Source organism: Molothrus aeneus, unplaced genomic scaffold (assembly GCF_037042795.1).
Source record: "Molothrus aeneus isolate 106 unplaced genomic scaffold, BPBGC_Maene_1.0 scaffold_30, whole genome shotgun sequence".
In the NCBI taxonomy this organism is placed as follows: Eukaryota; Metazoa; Chordata; class Aves; order Passeriformes; family Icteridae; genus Molothrus; species Molothrus aeneus.
The window spans coordinates 4,317,295-4,329,813 of NW_027098964.1; the positions used below are offsets into that span (position 1 = coordinate 4,317,295).

A 12,519-nucleotide genomic window follows, 5' to 3' on the forward strand; every position below is an offset into this window, starting at 1 on the left:
GCCCCCCGAGCCCTCGGGGCCGTGCGGGGCCCCCCCCCCCACCGGCGACACGATGGTGACGGTAGGAACGGGGATTTGGGGAGGGGGGTTTGGGGAGGGGGATTTGGGGAGGGGGATTTGGGGAGGGGGATTGCGGGGATGCCCCCCCCCCCATCTCCCATCCATCCCCCCCATCCCCCTCCCGTGCGCCCCCCACCCCCAATTCCCACCCCCCCCTCCCTCCTCCTCCTCCTCCTCCTCTCGGTGTCCCCCCCCTCCCCGTGAGGTGTCACACGCTCGGTCGGGGACGCGGCGTCACACGCGGGTGGCGGCACCTGCGGGGACACGCGCGGGCGAGGGAGGGGCGCGGACCCCTCCCCAAACCGCGGCGGTTTCGGGGCGGAGGGGGGGGGGGGGGCACAAGCCACCCGCGCGTGTCGCTGTCCCCGCGTGTCGCTGTCCCCACGCCCCCCGGGCCGTGGCTGGTGGCCCCGGGTGTCCCCATCGCCCGGTGACAAAGGGCCATTGTCACCCACCCCGCGCTATTGGGGAGGGGGGGGAAGGGGCGGGGGCGCTGCCGCACAATGGGGGGATTGTCCCCCCCCCCCCACCAATGGCCCCACCCGGGTGTCACTGTCCCCCGTGCCGTGTCCCCGCCTCCCGCTGGCCCTGTCCCCTCCCTCCCCGTGCCCACCATGCGCCTGGCGCTGTCCCCTCCCCGTGCCCACCATGCGCCTGGCGCTGTCCCCTCCCCGTGCCCACCATCCCGCTGGCGCTGTCCCCGCAGCGCTGTCCCCACCATCCCGCTGGCGCTGTCCCCTCCCCGTGCCCACCATGCGGCTGGCGCTGTCCCCTCCCCGTGCCCACCATCCCGCTGGCGCTGTCCCCTCGCCGTGCCCGCACTGCCGCTGTCCCCGTCCCCTCGCTGTCCCCGTCCCCGCGGTTCCCCCCTGTGACACCCCCTGTGACCCCCCTTGTCCCCACGATCCCTCTGTCCCTGTCCCCTGGCCATGCCCTGTCGCTGTCCCCTGGCCATGCCCGCCCTGTCCCCGTCCTCTCGGTGTCCCCCTGTGACCCCCCCTGTCCCCCCAGCAGATCCTGAGCACGGTGGAGGCGCAGGCTCCCAGCGCCGCGGGGCCCTCGGGCTGCGGCCCCGTCCCCGTCCCCGTCCCCGTCCCCGTGGTGGCCGTGCCGGGCCCGGGGGTGGCGGCGGCGCTGCCCAACGGGGCCCCCCCGGGTCCCCCCCCCGTGGCCGACGACAGCAAAACGAACCTGATCGTGAATTACCTGCCCCAGTCCATGAGCCAGGAGGAGCTCAGGAGCCTCTTCGGCAGCCTCGGAGACATCGAGTCCTGCAAGCTCGTCAGGGACAAGGTCACCGGTACCGGCGGGGACAGGGGCAGGGCATGGGGACACGAGGGGTGACAGGGACAGAGGACATGGGGACACGGGGACAGGGGCAGGGCATGGGGACACGGTGGGGGACAGTGTATGGGGATGGGGCAGGGACAGGGGATGGGGATGGGGACAGGGCATGGGGACACAGGGACAGGGCATGGGGTCATGGGACAGGGCACAGGGACAGGGGGATGTGGCACGGGGACACGGAGGGGGACAGGGCAGGGGGACAGGACACGGGAACATGGGACACGAGGCAGGGACATGGTGGGAGGACATGGGGACGGGGCAGGAACAGGACATGGGGACACAGGGACAGGGCAGGGACAGGGGCAGGAACAGGGACACAGGGACAGGACAGGGGGACATGGGGCAGGGACAGGGACACAGGGACACAGGGATGTGAAGTGTGGGAGATGGGACACAGTGACATGGGCAGATGGGACAAGGAACATCATGGGGACATGGGCGGTGGGACATGGGCAGGCGGGACAAGGGACACAGGGAAATGGGACATGGTGACATAGGAAGGGAGAGGGGACACAGGGACCTGTGGGGACAGGGATAGATGGTGACCATGGGAGCAGGGACAATTTGGTGTCCCCACCTGCCCCGTGACCCCGGTGTCCCTGTCCCCATGACCCCGGTGTCCCTGTCCCCCCAGGTTTGCCCCCGAGTGCCACATCCATGGGGACACAGCGAGGCTGGCGGGGTGGCTCTGGGGACAGGGCTGGGGGTGGCTCTGGGGGCGCAGGGGGCAGTGCCACCCCGGTGACGGTGACACGGTGACACCGTGCCCCAGGGCAAAGCCTGGGCTACGGCTTCGTCAACTACGTGGAGGCCGGCGACGCCGACAGGGCCATCGGGGCCCTCAACGGGCTCAAGCTGCAGACCAAGACCATCAAGGTGACCTGGGGGTGGCACCTGGGGGGCTTCGGGGTGGGGGGGCACATGTGGGATCCTTCAGGGGGGCACTTTGTGGTGGGTGGGGCACCTGTGGGTCCCTTTGTGGTGGAGGGGGCACCTGTGGGTCCCATTGTGGTGGGTGGGTCCCTTTGTGGTGGGTGGGTCCCTTTGTGGTGGAGGGGGCACCTGTGGGTCCCTTTGTGGTGGGTGGGTCCCTTTGTGGTGGGTGGGAGGCACCTGTGGGTCCCTTTGTGGTGGGTGGGTCCCTTTGTGGTGGGTGGGTCCCTTTGTGGTGGGCGGGAGCCCCGGGTGCGCGGTCCCCGTGTCCCTGGCGGTGCCGAGGGCTCACCTGTCCCCTCAGGTGTCCTACGCCCGGCCCAGCTCCGCGTCCATCCGCGACGCCAACCTGTACGTGAGCGGGCTGCCCAAGGCCATGGGGCAGAAGGAGATGGAGCAGCTCTTCTCGCAGTACGGCCGCATCATCACCTCCCGCATCCTCGTGGACCAGGTCACGGGTGAGGCCGGGGGTGCCCGGAACGCACCTGGGATGGGGGGGGACAGCCCTGGGATGGGGGGGCCTGGGGGTCCTCAGGATCCTGGGGGATTCTGGAGGGTGGGAAATCCCTGGGAATGGGGTCCTGGGGGATTTTGGGGGGTTCTGGGGGGTTCTTGGGGGCGGGAAATCCCTTGGAATGGGGTCCTGGATTTGGGGGGGTGGGATATCCCTGGGGTGGGGGATTCTGGTGAATTTTGGGGGTTCTGGAGAGGTGGGGCTCCCCTTGTGGGGGTTACCCAGCGATCCCTTTAGGGGTCTGTGGGTGGGTGAGGCAGGGAGGGGGTTCTGGGGGGTTTTGGGGGGTTCTGGGGGTTTTGTGGGGTTCTGTGGAGTTCTGGGGGATTTTGGGGAGGTTCTAGGGGGGTTCTATGGTTTCTGTGGGGATCTGAGGGGTTCTGTAGTTTCTGTGGGGTTCTGTGGGGTTTTGTGGGGTTCTGTGGGGTTCTGGGGCGTTCTGTGGGTTCTGTGGAATTCTGGGGGATTTTGTGGGGTTCTGTGGGGTTTTGGGGAGGTTCTGTGGGTTCTGTGGGATTTTGGGGGGTTCTATGGGTTCTGTGGGGTTCTGTGGTGCTCTGGATGGTTTGGGGGGGCTGTCCCCGACCCCCCCCCACACGTCACCTGCGCAGGTGTGTCCCGGGGCGTGGGCTTCATCCGCTTCGACAAGCGCGTGGAGGCCGAGGAGGCCGTGCGGGGCCTGCACGGGCAGAAGCCGCTCGGGGCGGCCGAGCCCATCACGGTCAAGTTCGCCAACAGCCCCGGGCAGAAATCGGGGGGGGCCCTGCTGAGCCTGTGCCCCGGGGCCCGGCGCTACGGGGCCCTGCACCCCCCCCCGCAGCGCTTCCGGTGAGACACGGGAGCCCCGGGATGGGGGGGATACACCGGGAATGGGGGGGATACACCGGGAATGGGGGGACACCGTGGGGATGGGGGGGATAGCCCCGGGAATGGGGGAGACACCCTGGGAATGAGGGGGCTGGGAATGGGGGGGACACCCCGGGGATGGGGGGGATAGACCGGGAATGGAGGGGACCCCCGGGATGGGGGAGACACCCCAGGGAATGGAGGAGACACCCCGGGAATGGGGGGACAACCTGGGAATGGGGGGGATACCCCAGGAATGAGGGGACACCCCAGGAATTGGGGGCCTGGGAATGGGGGATATCCCTGAGAATGGGGGTCCTGGGGAGCTGGGAATGGGGGCACACCCCAGGAATTGGGGACACCCCCAGAATGGATTTCCAGTGGCTGGAAATAGGGGATAGCCCCAGGAATGGGGGTCCCGGGGGGCTGGGTGGGGAACACCCCAGATGAACCCCAATGACCCTGGGAGTGCCCACAGGGGGGTCTCGGGGCATGGAACCCCCCTGGGCACAGAGACCCCCCCCCTGTCACCAGGGCCACCCCCGCTGTCCCCTCTAACACCCCCTCCTCCCCCAGCCTGGACAATTTGCTGAACGTGGCCTATGGGGTGAAGAGGTAACACCCCCCCCTCCCCACCCCCCAAACCCCCCCAAACCCCCCAGACCCCACCCCGGGGACCCTCCCCGGCCCAGGAGGGCCCCCGGGAGCCCCGGCTGACCCCGGGCCAGCCCGCTGTCGCTGCTGCCCAGGTTCTCCCCGCTGGCCATCGAGGCGGTGCCGGCGCTGGCCGGGGTGGGCCTGGGCACGCCGGGGCCGGGCTGGTGCATCTTCGTCTACAACCTGGCGCCCGAGGCGGACGAGAGCGTCCTGTGGCAGCTCTTCGGGCCCTTCGGCGCCGTCACCAACGTCAAGGTGATCCGCGACTTCGCCACCAACAAGTGCAAGGGCTTCGGCTTCGTCACCATGACCAACTACGAGGAGGCGGCCATGGCCATCGCCAGCCTCAACGGCTACCGCCTGGGCGAGCGCGTGCTGCAGGTGTCCTTCAAGACCACCAAGCAGCACAAGGCCTGAGGTTGGCGTGCTCCGTCCCACCCCATGGGGATGTGGGGGTCTCCTGTGGGGATGTGGGGATCCCCCCTGGTGGAATTGGGGTGCTCCTTCAAGACCACCAAGCAGCACAAGGCCTGAGGTTGGCGTGCTCCGTCCCACCCCATGGGGATGTGGGGGTCTCCTGTGGGGAGGTGGGGATCCCCCCTGGTGGAATTGGGGTGCTCCTTCAAGACCACCAAGCAGCACAAGGCCTGAGGTTGGCGTGCTCCGTCCCACCCCATGGGGATGTGGGGGTCTCCTGTGGGGATGTGGGGACCCCCTCCATGAGCACCATGGTGGAATTGGGATGGTGAATTTGGGGATCCCCTCTGTGGGAACCGTGGGGAAAGGGGGGTGGAGAACCTGGGGACCTTGGGGACCTTCAGGGACCCCCGTGAGCACCATGGAGACCATGGAGGAACCCAAATGGAGACCTTGGGGACCTTCAGGGACCTTGAGGGACCCCCATGAGTACCATGGAGGAACTCAGCTGGAGACCTTGGGGACCTTCAGGGACCTTGGGGACCTTCAGGGACCCCCATGGAGACCATGGAGGAACCCAAATGGAGACCTTGGGGGCCTTCAGGGACCTTCAGGGACCCCCATGGACACCATGGAGACCACGGAGAAACCCAACTGGAGACCTTGGGGGCCTTCAGGGACACCATGGAGACCACGGAGAAACCCAACTGGAGACCTTGGGGACCTTCAGGGACCTTCAGCGACCCCCATGAGCACCATGGAGACCACGGAGAAACCCAACTGGAGACCTTGGGGACCTTCAGGGACCCCCATGGGCACCATGGAGACCATGGAGAAACCCAGCTGGAGACCTTGTGGACCTTGAGGGACCTTCGGGGACCCCCATGGAGATCATGGAGAAACTCACATGAAGACCTGGAGACCTCAGTGTCCCCCCATAGACACCATGGAGACCATGGAGAAACCCACCATGGAGACCTCGGGGACCTTCAGGGCCCCCCATGAGCACCAAACACATCCTGGAGACCTCAGGGTCCACCCATGAGCGCCATGGAGACCACGGAGAAACCCAGTTCAGGTCCTGGGCACGCCCTTCCATGGACACCAAGGACATCCTGGGTCTCCAGGAGATGGAGAAACGCACCTGGAGACCTTGGAGAGCACGGGGACCCCCCATGAGCGCCACAGACACCATGGAGACCCCCGAGAGCCCCTCCATGGCCACTGAGGACAGCGTGGGGACACCTGAGGCACAGCCCGGACACCTGGACGCCCTCACCTGTCCCCGACGGGCGCCCTGAGGCCTCCTCCAGGTGCTGCAGGGCACTGGGAGGGGCCCTGGAGAGCCCCCCCAGGACACTGTGGACACACCTGGGACCCCCCCGGGTACCCCAACCCCACCACTCCGGCAGTGGCCGGACCACCTGGAGCGGTGCCCCCCCCTCACCTGATCCAGGTGTGTCCAGGTGGGGGCTGTGCCCCCCCTTCCCTCCACTCCAGGGCTCCAGCAAGGGGGAAGGGGGGCGGGGGGGGCGTCTTCCCGCTCTCTCCTTCTTTCCATGTTTTTCCTTCATTTTCTGGGGGAGGGGGAGGAATTTTTGGGGAGGAAGAGCAAAAGTAAGGATTAATCAGGTGTTTCATTAGACCTGTTACCCGTTATCAGGTAAGGAGGAGCGTGGCTGGCGCAGGGAGCGGCGACTCCTCGGCAGCCGCCGGCCCAAATCCATCTATTTTTATAGCAGAATATTAAGAAATATCCCCCAAAATCCCCAAAATCGCCTTTTCCAGAGGGGGTGAGAACCTGCTTTGTGCTCCCCGAGTTCCTTGGAAGCAGCTTGTGAACCCCAAGAGAGATCAAGGCAAGTTTTGGGGGGCCAGTGGCGCTGAAATGCCAGGGATTGCTCTGGTACCCCCGAAACTGGGAGGGAGGGGAATGTGTCTTGTCACACTTCCCCCTCCTCCCTTCCCAAATTCTCCAAAACGGGCGATTTTTGCCCCAAATTACTCCACTTGCTGGAGTTTGGAGCCTCCTGTCCAAAAAAAAAAAAAAAGGGCGGAACCCCACCTGAAAAGCCCCAACCCTGAGTTCCCCCATACTCCTTATCATTGTTATTATTCTTAATTATTCTTAATTATTCTTCTTATTAATTATTATTGATGTTATTATTATTATTATTATTATTGCGATTCTTATTTATTTTCCCTTCGCCGTCGGGATAATTTCTCACTTTTCAGTGGTTTAGTTCCCATTTATTTCCTATTCTTCCCTGGTTTTTCCCTGATCCTGGCACTCCCCGGGACCCTCTTTTTTCTCCCCAGACCCTTCCCCAAACCCACCCCGGCTCCTGGTTTTTTTGTGTCGTGCCTGTGTGAAGCTTCTTGTAGTTTTAATTATTATTAATATAAATATTTAGGAGCGACCCCCGTTGTCCAGATCCGCCATCACCCCCCCCCCCCCCCCAAACTCTGACCCCCCGTCCCCTCGTCCAGGGATCCAGCCCTGGAATTTGGGGAGGGGGGCCAGGGGACCCCCAATTCAGTAGCAATAAGGGGTCCCCACCTCAGCCCCGGCCCATTTTTGGGGGGCCCAACGCGGGGACAAAAGGTGCCCAGGGACCCCCTTGTGGCACTGCGGGACCCCTCGGAGGGGACCGGGACCCCCCCGGCCCCCACCCCTGGACTCGACTCTTTGTATTTTTCATGGAAAAAAAAATCAATAAAAAAATTTAAAAGGCAGAATTTGTTCGTGGTTTCGGCAGGGAGGGACTGGGCGGCTGAGGGAGTGTCAGCCATTTCCCCTCACGTTTGCTGCCCTTTTCCCCTCACATTTCCTGCCTTTTTCCCCTCACATTTCCCTCCATTTTCGCCTCACATTTCCCGCTCTTTTCCCCTCACGTTTGCCCCCACTTTCCCCTCACGCTTCTCGCTCTTTTCCCCTCACGTTTCCCTCGATTTTCCTCTCACACTTCCCGCCCTTTTCTCCCCTCACGTTTCCTGCCCTTTTCCCCTCACATTTGCCACCATTTCTCCTCATGCTTTCTGTTCTTTTCCCCTCATGTTTCCCTCCATCTTCCCCTCACATTTCCTGCCCATCTTCCCCTCACGTTTCCCTCCATTTTCCCCTCAGGTTTTCCGCCCTTTTCTCCCCTCACATTTCCCGTCCTTTTCCCCTCATGTTTCCCTCCATCTTCCCCTCACATTTCCTGCTCTTTTCCCCTCACATTTCCTGCCCATCTTCCCCTCACATTTCCCTTCATTTTCCCCTCAGGTTTTCCGCTCTTTTCTCCCCTCACATTTCCCGTCCTTTTCCCCTCACATTTGCCACCATTTCTCCTCATGCTTTCTGTTCTTTTCCCCTCATGTTTCCCTCATGTTTCCCTCCATTTTCTCCTCACATTTCCTGCCCATTTCCCCCTCACATTTCCTGCCCATTTTCCCCTCACATTTCCCTCCATTTTCCCCTCAGGTTTTCCACCCTTTCCTCCCCTCAGGTTTCCCACCCTTTCTCCCCTCACGCTTCCTGCCTTTTCCCATCACACAAACAACAGGAAAAAAAAAGCTTTTTCCTCTCCATTTCGACATCTTTTCTCCTCAAAAGCTCCATTTTCCCTGGGATCACTGGGTGGATGGACTGGAGACAGACTGTGAGTGCAGTGGAGGGACCGGGATGTGGCCGTGGGCCCTGGGACGCACTGTGGGGCAGTTTTGGGATTGCTGGACACGGTTTAGAGGTGCTGCGAGGGTTTTGAGGGTGTTCGTTGCATGTGTGGGGATGCTGCCATGGGTTTGAGGGCTCTAAAGGCGTAGCTAGAGGATTTAGACTTTCTTCTTTGCAAATCTGGCCTCTGACTTCATCCCAGTCTGTTAGGTGAAAATTATCAAAAGATTTTTGTGAGTTTTCTAATTTGGGATTACTGCTGGCGAATTTTCAGGGTTTAGTGTCTTTTTGGGTCGAGAAATCTGTCCCAAACACTGGGGGGGACTCTGGAGCTATTTGGGAGCAGTTATTTATCGAAATTATTTTGTGTCGGGATCTGCAGGGGCGCAATAATTCTCTGTCTGTCCTGTATTTATTAAAGCAGCTGTCACATTCCAGCCTCCCCCTCCTCGTCGCACGGTTTGTGTGCATGGATGTGGCTGTGCAGACGAATCGTGACACAAAGCAGTCCCACTGGGTGCTAGGAGTGTGGAAGGGGAAAACGCAGAGGCATATTCGGTATCGGTTGTGCAGGGTCCCGCGCTGCGGAGGGGAGGGGGGGGGGGAGCGCTCCGTGCCCGGCACCGGCAGAGACGCGGAAGGATACACGCAAGGCGCTGCAGTTTTCCCCCGCTGTGGTGCCGTGTACGGACCCGGTGGCGGCGGAAGCGGCGTGACAGGGCACAGGGATGCCGGCTGTGGCCGGACAGCGGCACGCAGCGGCTCGGAACCGGGACCGGGCTGTGCCAAAGCTGCGGCGAAAGCAGCGGCGGGCGGCGGCGGGGCCGTGCAGATAGAACTGCGCATGCGTGCGGCTGATCCCGGAAGCAGCGCTGTGGTTCCATGAGTCGGCGCGGAGTGATATCGCTGGTGCGGGGCTTGTAGCAACTGCGCATGCGTGGATTGTGTCACTCAGTCAGCGCGGGCAGTCACCATGGCAGCGGGCGGGCCGGGGCGTGCGGGAGGCGGCGGAGCTGCGGGAACGGGAACGGGGCCGCGGCTGCGGCCGTGGAAGGGAACGCCGGGACGCCCGTGGCTGCAGGCGGCGGCGGAGCCGCGCCATCCAGCAGCTCTGAAGGGGGGGGCCGCGGTGGGGAAGGCGCGGCTCGGCCCGCCATGCAGCGGCGGCGGCAGGAGCGGGGAAGCGGCCGCGGGCGGCGGCGGAGCGGCCTCGTCAGGGGGAGATGATCCCGGGGGGGTGGCAGGAGACGGGAGGAGCGGCGGGGAGGCGGCGGGAGGCGGCTGCGGGGGGGGCCATAGCGTGCAGCCGCTGGGAGCTGGGCTGGCTGCTGGCCCGGCGGGCAGGGCCGGCACTGACGGGAGGCTGCGCTGGAGCGGCGCCAGGCGCGCTCGGCGCCGCAGAGCCGGGAGCCGCAGGGCACTGCAAAGACGCAGCAGCGACGGGACTTGGGCCACGGCCGGCCCCGCTGTGTCGGCAAAGGGGGCGAGGGGGACGTGGGGGCGGCGGGAGCGGCCGCACTCGCGGGTAACGGGGGAGAAGCGGCGGGGGCAGGAGGGGGCGGGGCCGCGGTGACGCCAGTGGGCGGGCTCGTAGAGGCGGGATTAGGGAGCGTGGCCGCGGTGGCCGGGACAGCAGGGACCAGCGGGATGGCAAAGGCGGGGATGGCGGGAGCGGTGGGAGGGGCCGCGAGGTCCGGAAGTGCGGCGGGGGCCGGGTGTCGGGACCGCGAGGGCGGGGGCGGGGCGGCAGGGGTCGATCAGACTGCGGTACCGGAGCCGCGCGGTCCGGCGGGGAGGTGGGGGGCGTGTCCTGTTGGAGACTCGCGGCAGCAGGGGGCGGAGTCGCGGCAGGAGCAGAGCTCGGCACGGCAGCTGCTGCGGGCGCCCCCTTGCGGCAAAGAGCTCAACCAGCGCCCAGCAAGCTGGGACCGGCTCCGCGGCAGCCGAATCCCAGTGGCAGATACTATTAAAGTGCTCCCACTGTGTCCCGAGAGTCTCTTTACGACAGTCGTGCTTTATGAACCCTTTTAGGACAGTGCTGCTTTACGACAGTTTCCATGACAGTCGCGCTTTACGGCACCTTTTGCGACAGTCGCGCTTTACGACGCCTTTTTGCGACAGTCGCGCTTTACGGCACCTTTTGCGACAGTCGCGCTTTACGACACCTTTTGCGACAGTCGCTTTACGGCAGTCGCGCTTTACGGCACCTTTTGCGACAGTCGCGCTTTACGGCACCTTTTGCGACAGTCGCTTTACGGCAGTCGCGCTTTACGGCACCTTTTGCGACAGTCGCGCTTTACGGCAGCCGCGCTTTACGGCACCTTTTGTGACAGTCGCGCTTTACGGCAGTCGCGCTTTACGGCACCTTTTGCGACAGTCGCTCTTTACGGCAGTCCCGCTTTACGGCAGTCGCGCTTTACGGCACCTTTTGCGACAGTCGCGCTTTACGGCAGCCGCGCTTTACGGCACCTTTTGCGACAGTCGCACTTTACGGCAGTCGCGCTTTACGGCAGCCGCGCTTTACGGCACCTTTTGCGACAGTCGCGCTTTACGGTAGTCGCGCTTTACGGCACCTTTTGCGACAGTCGCGCTTTACGGCAGTCGCGCTTTACGGCAGTCGCGCTTTACGGCACCTTTTGCGACAGTCGCGCTTTACGGCACCTTTTGCGACAGTCGCGCTTTACGGCAGTCGCGCTTTACGGCACCTTTTGCGACAGTCGCTCTTTACGGCAGTCCCGCTTTACGGCAGTCGCGCTTTACGGCACCTTTTGCGACAGTCGCGCTTTACGGCAGCCGCGCTTTACGGCACCTTTTGCGACAGTCGCACTTTACGGCAGTCGCGCTTTACGGCAGCCGCGCTTTACGGCACCTTTTGCGACAGTCGCGCTTTACGGTAGTCGCGCTTTACGGCAGTCGCGCTTTACGGCACCTTTTGCGACAGTCGCGCTTTACGGCAGTCGCGCTTTACGGCACCTTTTGCGACAGTCGCGCTTTACGGCAGTCGTGCTTTACGGCAGTCGCGCTTTACTGCACCTTTTGCGACAGTCGCGCTTTACGGCAGTCGCGCTTTACGGCACCTTTTGCGACAGTCGCGCTTTACGGCACCTTTTGCGACAGTCGCGCTTTACGGCACTGCCTTTTATGCAACTTTTACGGCACTTTACAGCACTTTACGGTTTTTATTTTGTTTTTTATTTATTTTTAATTAATTTTATTTTTTAAATTTTATTTTTTATTTAATTTGTATTTTTAATTTTTTTATTTTTAAATCTTTTTATTTTGTTTTTTAATTTTATATTTTGTTTATTTTTTATTTTTAATTTTTCAATTTTTAAACTTTTTTAAAAAAAAATTTATTTAATTTGTATTTTTAATTTTTCTAATTTTTAGGCTTTTTTTAAAGTTTATTTTTTATTTAATTTCTATTTTTTATTTTTTCTATTTTAAACTTTTTATTTTATATTTTAATTTTATTTTTTAGTTAATTTGTATTTTTATTTTTTCTATTTTTAAAGCTTTTTGTTTTATTTTTTAATTTTATTTTTTATTTAATTTTTATTTTTAATTTTTCAATTTTTAAACTTTTTATTTTATATTTTAATTTTATTTTTTATTTACTTTTTTATTTTTAATTTTTCTATTTTTTAAAGCTTTTTATTTTATTTTTTAATGTTATATTTTATTTAATTTTTATTTTTCATTTTTCTATTTTTAAAGCTTTTTATTTTATTTTTTTATTTTTTTTATATTAGATTTTTATTTTTCATTTTTCTATTTTTTAAGCTTTTTATTTTATTTTTTAATTTTATTTTTATTTGTTTTTTATTTTTAATTTTTCTATTTTTAAAGCTTTTTATTTTTATTTTTTTAATTTTATTTTTTATTTAATTTTATTTTAAATTTTTTTAATTTTAAAGCTTTTCATTTTATTTTATTTGGTGCTGTCCAGACCAACTCAAGCTGGTGATTGTGGTGGTGCTTGAGGGTCTTGCATTACGGCAGTACCTTTTATGGAACTTTTACGGCACTTTTCAGGGTTTTTTTTGTTGTTTTTCATTTATTTTAAATTAATTTTGTTATTTTAATT

At 59.9% G+C, this 12,519-nt stretch overlaps 1 protein-coding gene across 5 annotated transcripts; it reads left to right on the forward strand.

Moving 5' to 3' along the window:
- On the forward strand, positions 1-7,513 carry ELAVL3 (ELAV like RNA binding protein 3). Of its 5 annotated transcripts, none has more exons than XM_066570461.1 (8): positions 1-61; positions 1,075-1,360; positions 2,180-2,283; positions 2,645-2,798; positions 3,466-3,682; positions 4,277-4,315; positions 4,429-4,775; positions 5,379-7,513. In XM_066570461.1, exons 1-7 carry the CDS (start codon positions 53-55, stop codon positions 4,772-4,774), a joined length of 1,155 nt encoding a protein of 384 aa, XP_066426558.1. In that variant the 5' UTR covers positions 1-52; the 3' UTR covers position 4,775; positions 5,379-7,513. The 5 variants fall into 5 exon arrangements, with proteins under 5 accessions (XP_066426558.1, XP_066426560.1, XP_066426557.1 ...); XM_066570463.1 differs by having other exon boundaries at positions 4,450-4,775; XM_066570460.1 differs by having other exon boundaries at positions 13-61; positions 1,072-1,360; positions 5,306-5,393.
- The last annotated feature ends 5,006 nt before the right edge of the window (positions 7,514-12,519 follow it).

What these genes read in the sequence shown, in the direction of transcription:
- ELAVL3 (XM_066570460.1), top strand. An exon ending in TGCAGACCAAGACCATCAAG is followed by an intron (nt 2,284 to 2,644) that starts GTGACCTGGGGG and finishes CTGTCCCCTCAG; the next exon opens with GTGTCCTACGCCCGGCCCAG. An exon ending in GTGGCCTATGGGGTGAAGAG is followed by an intron (nt 4,316 to 4,428) that starts GTAACACCCCCC and finishes ACCCCGGGCCAG; the next exon opens with CCCGCTGTCGCTGCTGCCCA.